This window comes from Pezoporus wallicus, unplaced genomic scaffold (genome assembly GCF_028554395.1).
Source record: "Pezoporus wallicus isolate ANWC-B61680 ecotype Strahan unplaced genomic scaffold, APGP_CSIRO_Pwel_v1 contig_6658, whole genome shotgun sequence".
NCBI classification, from domain to species: Eukaryota; Metazoa; Chordata; class Aves; order Psittaciformes; family Psittacidae; genus Pezoporus; species Pezoporus wallicus.
The window spans coordinates 3852719-3867192 of NW_026642312.1; the positions used below are offsets into that span (position 1 = coordinate 3852719).

Genomic DNA, 14474 nt, shown 5'->3' on the forward strand with positions numbered 1-14474 from the left:
TTAATAAAACCAAGTGAATTTATATATTTTCCTATTGACCATTACAATATGAATTCTTAGAAAAAATATAACTTTGGAACTCAGCCTATACTTGAGCTGTGGTTGGTTTAGTTTCTTTTTCCGTGTATTAAGTAGGTACAAATAGCCAGAATAAAAAGATTGTGTGCGTACGGCAAATAATTTATAATTTCTGTTTAGAAAGTGCCATCCCCAGTTTTAGAGATTAATAAAATCTGTGATTATCTTAGTTATCTCAGTTTTGGACTGGAGATTATATAGTTCATCATGGGATGTAGAGTGTACTGTAGATGTAGAGAGTTGTTTGAATTCTCCTTGTCATGATCCCTCAGTAAAACGTCATTCTCATTGCAAAGAGGCCAGATGTAGTTTTTGACTCTGTATAGATCACTTTTATTCCAGTCCCATCCTAAATGCAATTTTTTTTCTTTATTATAGTAAAAACCATGCAGTTGTCCTGTTCAGTTTTGTGTTGAACTGAATTGTTCAACGCAAAAAGTTGTTGAAATGGTTCGACCATTTTTCCTTGTAAGTGGGCCTTTTCATGTTTTTTTTATAGACTTTTTCCTTACTCATTATATTCTTTAAAGTGTAAAACCATTAAGCTCTGGGTACAGTTTTTAACAATTGAAGACTGGTAATAGCTTCCAACCACTGCTCATTGGCCCTACTTTGATCAAGGGAGTGAACTAAATGATTGAGATTAAAAGTCTGTCTCTGCTTTTGACACTGACTGCCCATCAGCTAACTCGCAGACACTGTTCTTCTTCAAAATGGCCACAAAACACATTGCTTTCTTGTTTTCAACTATGAGCTTTAGCATTTCTATACTGTGAGAAATTAATCTTGTCAAGTCCAGAACAGATTTTATGTGATTCATATTTAGGGAGGAAAGAGGAAAAAAAAAGAAAAAATCAGTCTCCTCTCTTTTCATATTAGCTCTCTTTTGCCAGTGAAAACAGATTTAGCTTTTTGATTGGACTGTTTCCAAGATGCTCTGAACAAGTAATAGAAAATTTTCAGTTTTACAATCAGCTTTTAAAGCTAGATTAAGATATTTAAAGGGAAAGAAGTTGCAAAGTTAATGATAGGATAACTCCGTTGAGAACCCCTCAAAATTCAAGTTAGTGTAATTAGAGAAAAGAAAGCTAAAATAAATGCAGAGCTGGTAACTTATGTTTATGTACCGTTTCTGATGATGGAACATGTGATTAGGATGGGCATGGAGAGAAAAGTATTACTTAGTGGCATGATCTGTAGTGAAAACCAACTGGATTCTGGACCTAGCAGCCATGTGGAAGAAAGAATTTTAATGAATTGTTTTGAACAAGTGATGTTGAGGTACCCTAGAGAGGGATTTGCGTAGGTGGCCAAGAACTTAATTTTCCTGTGGTTCAGCAACCTTTTCACCAAAACAAAGGGCTTGTAAAAAAAAGTATCTGCCAATGTAAAGCTCAGCCACTTACTTGAGATCTGTGTTTCATTTCCCTTGTCTGCTTTTTCAGCAGAGTCAGCAGAAAAAATTTGTGCTTTTATTTAACCTCATACGCTTTGAACATTTTTCTGCATAATTGCACAGACTTTCCAGAAAGTCCTAGATGGCCCTTTGAGTAGAATGAAGATCAGTGCCCTGTCTTAATACTTCAAAATACTACAGCTTCTTTAATTTGAAATGCTTTGAGGACTGCACAGGTAGAATTTGGCTTTATCAAGCAAGCCATCTAAGCATTTGAATTCTTCTGTTCAGAGGTTCAGAGGTACAACCTCAGTGCTACCATAACTAATAAGACTGTCTCTCTTTTAAATTCTTACAAGTTATACAAGTGCATAGCTAAGTCCACTATATTTTTTTTCAATGCATCATGAGAACATGTAGTATTTGTGAAGTCACTTTTTTTAGTATATTAGGGCCAGGTCTTAATTGGAAAATGTTGTGATAATAAAGTAACAGGTAGCTTTCACTACTGGTCCAATTTCTTCTCCACTTTGGTCTCCCTAATGATAACAGGTGCACACAGGAATTTGGTACTTGTTTGGATATTCAGGCAGTGAGCAGTAGATAGGTTATGCAAAGCAAAATGGAAGAAAGAAGTCATGAGTAGAACTTCAAAGATAACTTTTGATGTGATCTACTTTTCAGTCTTAAGTCTTCCTACTATTACAGCCCTTCATGGTTTACCTGGCTCACAGACCTAAACTACACATCGGTTCTCTTGCAAAGTTTTAACTTACTATTGAAATGTGTAAATTATGGGCATACACCAGGATGAAAAGATTCAATATTTAGCTATCTTGTGAAACTTCATGTTCTGGATGTAGAGTATATTTAAGTAGAAAGGTGGTTTCATCCTTTCGTTAACAAAACTTCAAAGTATTGTTTTTGTTGTCAAGTAACTTTCGCAACATTTTATGTTGTAATATTCTTCTAAGAATAAAGATGACTCAAAATATTATTGCTTTCAGTATTACTAGTATGATATCTGGGAGATCATTTTTACTCCTTAGGAATATTCTCTTTAATGTCTACCTATTATTTTTTAAAATAGAATTATAATGTATTTCTTACATCTGTCTTTACCAAATATCTGACTTTCAAGCCTGGTTTTATATGCATAGTGTCTCCTTGTGTTGCATTTCTGTAGTTACTGGTAGGCACTGAATAATGGAAGAAATATTATTTTCTTGGGGAACTGATTCTCGTTTTCCACTCTGAGCCTCAGTGGTGGAAATAGCCAGAATAAAAAGACTGTGTGCTTGCAGCAAATCTCCAAATCTGTCTAAAGGTTGCATTTATTTTTTGTCAGCTTGCATTAATATAATTTCAGTAATTTTCAGTAATGAATGCGTGATTAAAGGTTATCCATATAGCTAAATAGCTGTTATTACCATGTGCCATTTTAGTTACTTGGATAATTTGTCAACTCTGTATACAAACAGACAGTTTACAAATAAGAATTTTCACTCCCATAGTTAAAATCATAAATCATTATCAGTTGTTTAGGGCTTGATCTGTATGCTTATCCCCCACCTAAGGGGCCAAATTACCTTCATTCAGCATTTTAGGTTAGAAAGTAGTACTTTTCTGCCTTTACATTCATCCACTGAAATGTAAATTTAAGACTCATCAGTTCTTGCATACATGATGATTTTGTACTGCCTGCTTCTAGAACAACTGAGTTTCTCCATTGCTCAGTGTTTCTGGTGGTATAAGGTGTTAATTTATGCAGTTGTGTTTATACTCCTTTATGTAACAATCACCAAGATGACAGCAGCACAGATTAAGATAGTATCAGTTATAGAACTGGAGAGACCATCCTGGGATGTAGTAGAGTTGCTTGAAGCTGAAACGAAGATCAGGTCTTTCTAATAAATTTATCAAACAGCCTTCTAAGAGCAGCATGGTTTTGCCACCTCCTCTCTAATTGGATGGGGGTGGCTGCTTCCATGATGTTTTAGTACTTTTTTAAAAATTCCATCAAAAAATTCGATCAGCAGTTTGAACCTGTTTGTTGTTGTCCCACCCTTGTTTCTTCTTCTCTGGTCATTTAGTCTTGTTACTTTATAAAAGCCAGTTTTGCTCCCTTGTAAGACTTCAGTTGTCTTACCTAAACTTCCCAAACAGCTCTAACTTTATCTTTCATCAGCTTTTATTTTCTCTCTCAATAAATGAAAATTAACTAAACAAGTTCTGAACAGCAAAATACTGAGGGATTCTCCTGCATGCCTTGCTACAGCATTGTGTCCAGGACGTAACTTTGAAGTTAGTCCAGCTTAAGTAGGGACTAGACTGATAGATACCCAGAGGTCATTCCAACCTAAAGTGTTCTATGTTTATTCTTCCTTCAGTTTTGGAAGTGAGCTCCTTTCTCAAATGAAGATAGTTTTGAAGCAGACAGAAGAACAGACATTACGTTAGCAGAAATCCAGCCATCATCCTTGTAAACCCTCATCGTTTTCTTAATTAATTTAGGTAAATTTCAAAATTAAGTAATTTGATTTGATTTTAGCTTCTCTAAATAAGACTAAAAGTATGGCAGTACTGGTTTGGAGTTAAGGTCTAGCTAACCCAGTATCCTGTGTGGGATACATAAGGGCCAGAAAACGGACACCAGGGAAGCGTGAGAATAGTCCTGTCACAATACTTTTTTCCCTTGTACTGTCATTGCTTCCAAGTTTAAAGTTAAATAAAATATAACTAGTATTTTATTTGCATTATGTGTTTTCCTGCAAATTCTTTTCCTTGGAACATCAGAGCTTCACAGGTTTCCACTGGGAAAGGATTCTGTCTTCACTGTTACACAAGTAGCTATCTGCTGAACTGAAACTGATACTGCAGGCTAAGTAGCGCGTGTTTTGTTTCTAGACGGCTAAGTTCAATCAAAAGCTCGGTAAAATGTTTGTGGAGAGTTGGTGTATGTGAAATGAATTCAGTAAAAATTGGTATAATTGATACTCGGCCATTTCAGGAGTGATGGTCAAAAACCACAGGGAAACAGACTGTATTAGGTATGCTCTCTCCATTAAATAGCAGTCTTTGCTGCCCGCTTTGCAAGCACCTAAGCAGCATTCTGTGTGGAATGCAAAACTGCTTCTGGCTTTCTCTGCTGCTCTGTACTTAAATACCACCCTTAGCAGTGTAGCACACTGAACTTTAAACCACATTTAAATAAGAAGAAATAGAGCAATTATTATTAAGCACAATCAGTATAGAAAAAAAATGGATATAAATAGAACTGGAACAGTTAAAAAGTTGCTTTTAAAGGAAACTTAGGTCTGCTAACTCCTGCAAGTATTAAATGCAGAAGAAAGCATTTATTTTCAGACCTTTCTGAAAACCTGGCTATGAATATTTCCGTGCATCACTGGAAAGATGTACAAAAAATTCATAGCACAGCCACAAAGTTCTGCTATTGATTTTGTAAAACTTAGGGGATAACAATAATTTGTGTGAGAAAAATAATAGATAATTATTTTTCCCTGTAGGGACTTGTAGCAAGGCCTTTCCAATACAGGTAGGAATTAACTACTTGAATGGTTTTCTGGCATCTACAGCTAAGGACAACTTTGTAAAAATTTAAAAAGTCAGTCTGAAATTCATAGGGTACAAAAGAGCAGCCACTGGTAAAATATATTTGGATTTGTGGCGGTACTGTTTATTTGATTTGTTGATTTGTTTGATTACATTATCCAAGATCATTATAGGTGATCCCATTAGATTTGTTGGAACATCAAAAGGACTTGTTGATATAGTAGCCAAGTTGATACCACAGCTGACTAATAGAGTCTGATTAAATATTTCAGAGACGTTATTGTGTCACATGTACAGGCATTTAATTTTAAATTGGGCAACAAAAAAACTTGCACTTGGGGGTGGTCTTCTGTATATTTATTGAGCGGTTGCTATGTGTTCATGGGATTATTTAGTGTAAAATTTATTCTTAGGATTTTGGTTTGGCTTTTTTTCCCCCGATAGTCGATACTAAAGACTGCATACTGTTTTGCAGATAACCTGAAGTGTACCACTGATTTAAAATCTGCTTCTCCTTTGCTGTAGATGCAGTATTAGTTTCTCAAACTCTTTGCTTTTTGTGGAATACTTCTGAATCTTTTTTAGTCCACCTTCTACAACCAGAATAACAATTTAGAAATCAGTGAGACAGTTTCTGCCTGTAATTATACATAGTGATGTTTGTGTGGCTCCATTGCAGAAATAATTGAAAAGATTGTGTGCTGATACAACTCCTTATAAAAATCCTTTCATAGTTGTTCTATAGTAGTGTTAGATATAATTTCATGAATTGTTTTAGAAAACAGAAGAAATATTTTTGTGTAGCAGATAGCTATAGCACTTTCTAAAAAAATGAGTGACAACTGTAAGATGAATGACTTCACACAAAGAAGAGACAGACAAACACTTGTTGGATAATTAAAGGACTATATCCCTTCCTATCAAGAGCTGAGTTTTTTTGCTATGGTGTTCTTCCAAGGAGTGGTAAGACATAGGACTTGAATAGCCAAATCATGGCCCAGTATGCATTTGCACTGATGTACGTCGGTGCACAGGCTAAGAAAAAAGAATTTCCATAGGCTGCATAGTACATACGGTACTATGTGTGTACAGTGTGGTGAGCCTCTTTCTTGCACAAGATGCTTCAGAATCTATCAAAAGGCATTAATCTGAAGGGAGTCAGGCCTCACATTAGAGCATGTAATGTCTAAACCCAAGCAATTCTGCAAGTACCGCTGTGACCAGGTAGTGTGCAAAATGTGTGCATCGGGCGGGAGTTAGATGTAAGTTGCCTTTGCCCCGCTGTTGTCTCTGCTGCCAGGGCTTTTGGGCACACTCCTGACTTCTTGGAGTTCACCTGAGTCCAAGGTGCCCTTGCTGCTCCCCAGCACATGCTTTGGAAGTGAATCATTAGGTGTTCACACCCTTGGTAAATTTTCAGTTGCCCCCAAGTTGGCTGGGAGTGTTGACCTGCTGAAGGATACGAAGGCTCTCCAGAGGGATCTGGACAGGCTGGATTGATGGGCCGTAGCCAGTGGTATGAGGTTCAACAAGGCAAAGTACCGGGTGCTGCACTTAGGTCACAACAGCCCAAGCAACGAGTGGCTCGAAAGCTGCTCGGCAGAAAAGGACCAGGGGTGCTGACTGACAGCTGCTGAACGTGAGCCAGCTTGTGCCCAGGCGGCCAAGAAGGCCAACAGCATCCTGGCCTGTATCAGAAATAGCACAGCCAGCAGGGCCAGGGCAGTGATCATCTCCCTGCACGCAGCACTGGTGAGGCCGCACCTCGAATCCTGTGTTCAGTTCTGGGCTACTCACTACAAGAGAGACACTGAGGTGCTGGAGCGAGACCAGAGAAGGGCAACAAAGCTGGTGAAGGGTCTGGAGAAAAAGTCTGATGCGGAGCAGCTGAGGGAACTGGGGGCGTTTACCCTGGAGAAGGGTCAGGGGGGACCTTACCACTCTGTACGACTACCTGAAAGGAGGTTGTCGTGAGGTGGGGTTGTTCTCCTTTTCCAAGTAACAAGTGACAGGACAAGAGGTGATGGCCTCAAGCTGCACCAGGGGAGGTTTAGATTGGGTATTAGGAAGGATTTCTTCACTGAAAGGGTGATCAGGAATTGGAACAGGCTGCCCAGGGAAGTGGTAGAATCACTGTTTCTGGAAGTGTTCAAAAACCACGTAGATGGAGCCCTCAGTGATATGGTTTAGTGGCGGTCTTGGGGTAAAGGCTGGATCTTGAAGGTCATTTTCAACCTAGTCAATTCTATGATTCTAGTTTTTGTTTTTTTTTTTTTCATCTGTTTGATGTGGGTATACAGTCAGTTGTACTGCTGTCTCTTGTGAAGCTGGAAAACACCTAAAAGAAAAGCACGAAAAGTACTTTTTATTTACTCAAGCAGATTTGGCACAGTTGTGTGACAGCCCAAAGGCTCACTGCACAGACATGTCAGGTTGCTTCAATCAGGAATCATTTTCAGGACAAATGGGGAAAAGCTCATTTGAAAAAAAAAAAAGGAAAAAAAAAAAGGCTAAGATTAAAAAGAAAAAAAGATTAAAAAGAAAAAAAAAAAAGCAGGTTATCTAAGTTTAAACTGACAAATTCTAATAAGATTTTTCCAAGGAAACCCTTTACTTGTTTGTCTGCAAAACTAGGGCATGAGTTTGTAACCAAGAAATGGCAATTGTCATGTGCAACTATACTGGACTATTCAGAAGTTAAAGAGCATTAATTTAACTAGGGAAACGGCACGCTCTTCATACCAGAATGTATTCATATCCTTGTAGGGATAAATACACTTTAATATAGAATCATATAATCATTTAGGTTGGAAAAGACCCTAAAGATCATGAAGTTGAGATGTTAACCCAGCATTACCAAGTCCACCACTAGAGCATATCCCGAAGCACTGCATCTACACATATTTTAAATACCTCCAGGGATGGTGACTCCACCAGTTCCCTTGGTAGCCTGTTCCATATTCCGTAGCTTGAATGAGAAGATTGCATTAGGAAAAAAAAAAAAATTGGTGAATCTGTTACCCTGACTATAAAAAATATAGTATTTATTACAGTAGTTGTGAGGAGAAGCCAGACTAAAACTGGAAAAGCCAAAATATGATCAAAATTTATTGCAAACCTTCTTTAGACCTTCCTATTTAGGATTTCTTAAGGTGAATACATTAAAATGTTTCTATGGAAGCCAGAGTAGTTATATCAGGGATCATTAATAAGCCACTAGTTAATAATAACTTCTACATTTTATACAAACTTGCTGCTTAAAAAGGGCTAAGCTGGAATTCCTGAAAATGATAATTTACCCTTTGCACAGAATTGATTTTCTTTTCTTGCTGATGTGGATCAGGTGGCACAGTCTTCTACATCAGCATGTTCTTGCCAGCAATGTTCAGTATATCATTCTGGCAGCAAGAATGCCACCTGAGATATTACTTTTTTCCGTCTTTTGAAGTGGTATCTATCACATAGAATTCTGGATACTAGAAGAAGGACCGTGTAGTGTAAAGTAATACATTGCTTATTATGAATGATGCAAATTCCAGAAAGGAAGATTGCTCTCAAGTCCCACTGTGTCAGCAGAAGCTGCAGTTGTTCAGCGACTCTGAAAATCAGGCAAAAGGAATTTCAAATTAGAAAAAGTAACTTTCCAAAAAGAGCCACTATCCCTAGTCACCACCCACTAGGGCTCCATTTGAAAAGGTTATTTATATTACAGTAATATCTTCCAGTTTAGTACTTTGCCATTATTATTTGCCAGACAACACTGGCTATGTTTGTCTTCCATATTATTAACTTCAGAGGACTTGAATGCAAGTGTTTTGATTGTCTCATTCAAAGGCTAGCTTCTTCATCTATGAAATCTCACCACAGTGAGTCAATATAAAGCACAGATGGTAGATATTTGGAAACTGATGGTCATGTATAGACTTGAATTTGTCAGATTAACATTTTAGATGCCAATTAGAAATTGAAAGTTGTCCTTTTAGAAGTATTTCCATGTAAATTAGGCAAGTACACTTTTTTTTAATACTATCAAACCTGATAAATGATTAACCCAAGTTCTTTTCCTGTAAAGAGAGAATAATATGAAGAAATAATTTCATTTGTTATTCTTGTTAAGAGCATAGATACTAGGAGCTATACTCACATATTCATAAGAGATCCAGCATGTCTTGGGAAAAGGGAAAATAATTCAAGATTTAAAATCCTTTTGCTCAGTAAAAAGAACATTTATTCTCAATGTCAGAGAGAAATAAATTTATTGTTTGAAAAGTTAATTACTGTCTTTATTTATTTACACCAATGGATGCAACAGATCATTTTGTTCTCCTGTACAAATATCTTGTAAAAATGTACAGAAAAATGTTTTAATTATGACTATAATAAATCAGTTTACTGTTATCAAAAGAATGGCTATTATATCACTGAGTAACTTCAATCCTTTTTGTATTCTTGGCATGAGGACCTGTATTGAAGCATAAACAGATCATGCCTTGGAGGAAAGTGTACTCATTGCCTAATTGAATAGATCATTCATTTTATCATTTATTTGACTATAGAGTTCATTTTATAGAAAAAAAAACACCCTACCTAACCCATCCTCTAGAGTGCATGTTCATTATTTTAAAATTAAGACCTTCCATTGCTTAAGTGCTTGTACTTAGAAGCACAAACACATCTAAATTTACTCTCTTGTGTAGGCCAATTGAATTAACTTAGCTGCACATTTGGATAGTATAAAAATGCACATAATGATCAGTAGAACCAAGAGCCATACTTGTAATTTCTTTTAGAAAGCACATGTAATGTTCACTTGAGAAAGCAGTTTATAACTTTCTCTATAAAAATAAAAAATCCGACAAATAGGAGGATCAAAAAAAGTTGCAAAATGTTTTTGCTTTGGAATAGTATAATTTGTATATCAAGACTAAGGGCAGTTACTATATGTGTATTTGGAATTACTTAATTAAGAAGTGAAGATGCTTCCCTCCTGCTGAATGAATGCTGTGCAAGTCATTCACTTAAAAATATGTAAAACAATCCTTGATATGTTTTCTTATTTATCCTTAAGTCAGTTCATTTATCCTTAGATCAGTTCCTTCAGAATAGATTTACAGCTGAATTTTGATGGCACATTACTGAATCATTTCATAAGAAAATAACACTTTTCTCCCTCTTTTCAGTTCAACGGAAGAGCAGTTTCACTGGCAAACACAAGGTAATGTACTTATCTACATATATGTGCTGCATATATCCTCTCTCAGAATGATCGTATTTCCTGAAGAAGACAGAAAACAACATTTATTTATGCAATTTGTTGGGTTGTTTTTTTTTTTTTCATTGCTAGTGTGTGAAAACCCTACTTCAAAACTGGTGGAATCTGGCAAAAGTTTTTAGGGTTGACAAAAAGCACACTGTGTTCTCTTTGAGAACGCTCTCAAAATGTAGAGTTTTGTGAGGGGCATTGCTAAACATGTCCCTCTCACTTTTTTTTAAGATCTGGCATGAACTTTCTCATTTTGCTTTTATTAATCTAAGGCTAGCTTTCAAAGGGTGGCATACTTTTCAATACGGCCAGCCTCCTCTTAATATGTGATCTTGGTGTGTTAGCATTTTCTTCATCAGCTGTGAAGGCTTAGTCACATTTAGCTGGTTTTACCCTTTGCCTTCTTGTATACATTCTTATGTTGCTCATTTTATTACAGATGGTCAGAAGGATATAGAAGATGAGCTCACCACTGGTCTGGAGCTGGTGGACTCCTGTATTAGATCACTGCAGGAATCAGGGATACTTGATCCACAGGACTATTCAGCCAGTGAAAGTAAGTTGCTAGAAATGTGGTTTTCCACGTTTTCCAGACATATTTGTAACATTGCATGCTTTAAAACTGAATGCATGTCTTATAGTGTTTTTATTATTTCTGATGCAGGCTAAAGACAATGTAGTTGTGAGCAGGCAAATTGCCTCCTTGCCTTTGCAGGTTAATATTTGGCTTTGTTTATAGTGAAGAGACTCTCACTGCTAGTTTGTGGGGCAAAAAAAACAAACAACAAACTAAACGTGGAATATATTTTAAGGAAAATATTTGGTAATTGCAGTATTGCTGTACTATACTATAAGATCATATCACAAGACTTCATCATCTCCACTATAAAAGTAACTTGTGAAGTAGTGTAGGGCTGTGCATAATTCTGATGTCTCTTTTATAAGTACTTTGGCCAGATAGCTGGTACTCCTTAAGACTAAAATTTTCAAGTAGATACACAGACAAAAACAGTTAAGTGAGCTTTTAAAGATGTTGCAGAGAATGGCAGTGGTAGCAAGCAAGCTGAAGGTGATTTTTTTTTTCTCAAAGGTTGTCTCAGTGGTCATTTAACAGGCATTCTGTTTGCAGAATTGTGGAGGGAGTGGATAGATCCTCTGCTAGGACCAACCACTGGGGAAGTGTGTCAAGGCTAAACAACAGCAAAAGTGAATGAGAGACATGTCACCCCGTGTATTTGTAGAACAGATGTCTACAAACATGAGTCACACCGAGACAAAGTTTTCCAATAGGTTAACAGGTCTGTTACCAGATGTAGCACTCGATACTGAAAAAGCAGGTTATTTCCCTATTTTCCTTGTTTTTTCCTCAGTCTTCTGCCACGATATATACTCTCTTTTACTTCATTTGTGATACAGTTCCCGACACTACTTTGGCTTTTCAATTTTCTCTAGTATTCCTCTACATCTCATTTCATCTGGAGCACTTCTGACTTCTCTAAGCAATGAGTAGAACACACACGCTAAATGAAAAAAAAATATCGCATACTCAACAGTTCAGCTTGGCACTTAAAATTTAATTGTGTCCTTCTTTCTTATCCTAAAGTTCTGATGTTAAGCTTGTGAAATCACTGAAGGTACCTTCCACTAATACTTAGGTGTTCCTAGTTAGTTCACAGGTGTGCTGAGAACAAAGAGCTGTAAGTGGACACTGGAAGCACAGTCTGAAATGGACGAAGCTTGGTATAAAAGGAATTTTAAAACTCACTGTGAAGTGTCTTACATGCCACATTTGTATTTCATGGAGACTTTCTGTCTTAAATCCTTTAATCTCCAAATATGAAATAAGATCTATATAAACATCTCACTTTACAGGTATTCTAAAAATCATTATTTGTACTTGTGATGCATTTGAAGTAAACATTGTCACAGACTAATCCAGCAGGGTGGGGTTTTGTTTTGTTTCTTTTTTTACTTTGTATTGGACATTTTTCAGTGAACGCTTGAGGTCATGTGGTAAAAAATGAGGCAACTACCAAACTGAATAGTTTTGTGTTGTGTGCACCACCCATAAGACAAGGAAGGCGGGCAAGACCAATGATTCAGAAAGGGCAACTTTATCTGGGATTTCCTAATTTCTGAGCTCCTGACTTTACTGTTTTAGTTATGTTTACTTCTGGGTTTGACTGCATAGCTGTATTTTAAGTAACAAGGCTGACTGAGGAGAGCATTTCTGGCCTTCCATGGCAGCTCTAGTCTAGTTAAGGACGATTTTTTATAAATCATCATTAAGAAAGCCTGCCTGGAGATGTGACCACAGCTTCTTTTCTGAATGTTTTAATCTTTGTAGAGGATTAGTGTGTCTGTAGTCAGGATCTTTACAATTTGGTTTCATGCACTCTGATTTTCTCAGAATTAGTTTTAAAAAGTCGTCACATAGCAGGCAGCTGTTATAATACTGTAAATCCCAAACATCACTTCACATGTGCTGTTCCTTTAGTAGCAAATAAAAGCCATGAAAAAATGGCTAATGGGAGAAGTCACATGCAAGGGGCTTACACAGGAGGGGTTCTGTATTGCTAATGGAGATGCTCACTAATTATCTTTTCTGAGTGTGAATCAGCAACTAAAAAACCCAAACATATGAAGCTTTTATTTGATGGAATGCAAGCAGAGCGATCACTGGTTTTAAAGTAATTATTATCAAAGATGGGCAGATTTATAACTACTGCATGCTCTCACACAAGTTTTCTGTGGTTGCGCTGACCCTGGGACAAGGTTATACCCGTCTGAGGGAAACTCCTGCACTGTTCCCATCTCTTTCTTCTGTCCCAACCAGGTATTTCCTATCACTGCACCACTGTCTCAAAATCACACAACTACTTCAGATTCATTCCTTTTGCTACCTAGTGAGTACACCTCCTTTGTTTTGTTTTCTTCTTTCCCCCCTCCCCCCTCCCATTTCATGTAAGAACAATTGAAAAGGTAGAAAGCTTCATGGAAAGAAGGAGAGTAAACACAGATATACAACTGCCTGAGTGAATAAGGGTGATTGCTGAGGACGTTTTTCATTAAGGCTTGATAAGGTCAGAGTCTGGCCTGCAAATAATTGAGAAAGGTCTGATGCCTGAGGCCCCCTAATGTCCATCCTCTATGGCAGAGAAACTGGAGGCCTCTGAGCAATCGTTAAGGACCAACCTACCTTTTTCGGCCAGTGTTTTAAATTTGCATTTTACAGATGTGTAGTGCAAGGGCGAGATAAACGTGGAACAATAACAATGTGGTCCTGTATTTCTTTTCCCTCCTACTAGTTCCCTGTGGGTCATTAGCATGTCATATCAGAGGACTGCCATGGTACTAGATCAGAACTCTTTCTGAGATAATTAGTTGAAGCTCATGGAATCCTTACAGACTACTTTGAATCCTTACAGGCTACAGCAGTGGAGACAGGCAACAGTTACTCTCTCTGTCATGGTGTTAGCAAAATGAGGGTTAGATGGACTGCCGAGATTACTGAGCAAATCCATTGGCACTTTCTTCCTAACTTAAACCACAGGCTCAAATGTCTCCTGATCCAGAAGTCTCTAATTTTAATTTATGGTATCTATACTTAAATCTTCCATGCTATTTCCTTTGCTTTAGTCTTCACAAAATGAGCATAAGACTGGTCTTAAAAGGATTATGGGATAGATTTATGGAGGTTTTGGTGTTTAAGTTTCTAACTGAAATGGAATTTTTCCCTATTTTTAACTTGCTTGATCAGTTCGTGTAGCAACCCTCCTTCTTTTCTCTCTAAATCTATACCAAAGACTGCAGCCACAGAGTTCTTGTTGACATGGATCAGAAAGCCTCTTGGATCAACCTTCCAATTGTCTGCTATATTTAAAAATCTATATTTCACACTTCAATTTTAAAATAAGAGGTTTTTACTGGAATTGCAGTTTTTTCCACCTGCTATTGCCAGTACTCCAGGCATTTCCCCCCCCCCCCCCCAATTTTATGAATATATTTGTTTTTCTGTCTGTGAGCCTGTTGCCCTGGTGCTCAGGATTAATTACAGAATTCAGCACACTGATAAGGAAATAAGTACACTGTAAATTAAATAACACTGCCTTCTTGGCCGATGCCATTTCAGAGTGCACTTCACAGAGGCTAAATGTTGACAGA

The 14474-nt window shown here is 37.2% G+C and overlaps 1 protein-coding gene across 4 annotated transcripts in view; it reads left to right on the forward strand.

The window, feature by feature from the left end:
- CTNND2 (catenin delta 2) overlaps positions 1 to 14474 on the forward strand; it is a 645018-nt gene that overhangs the window by 330192 nt on the left and 300352 nt on the right. For all 4 annotated transcript variants that reach the window (XM_057428749.1, XM_057428750.1, XM_057428752.1 and 1 more), the window contains 2 exons: positions 10228 to 10262; positions 10750 to 10866. In XM_057428749.1, the coding sequence (XP_057284732.1) occupies positions 10228 to 10262; positions 10750 to 10866 (152 nt within the window). The remainder of the gene's footprint in view (positions 1 to 10227; positions 10263 to 10749; positions 10867 to 14474) is intronic.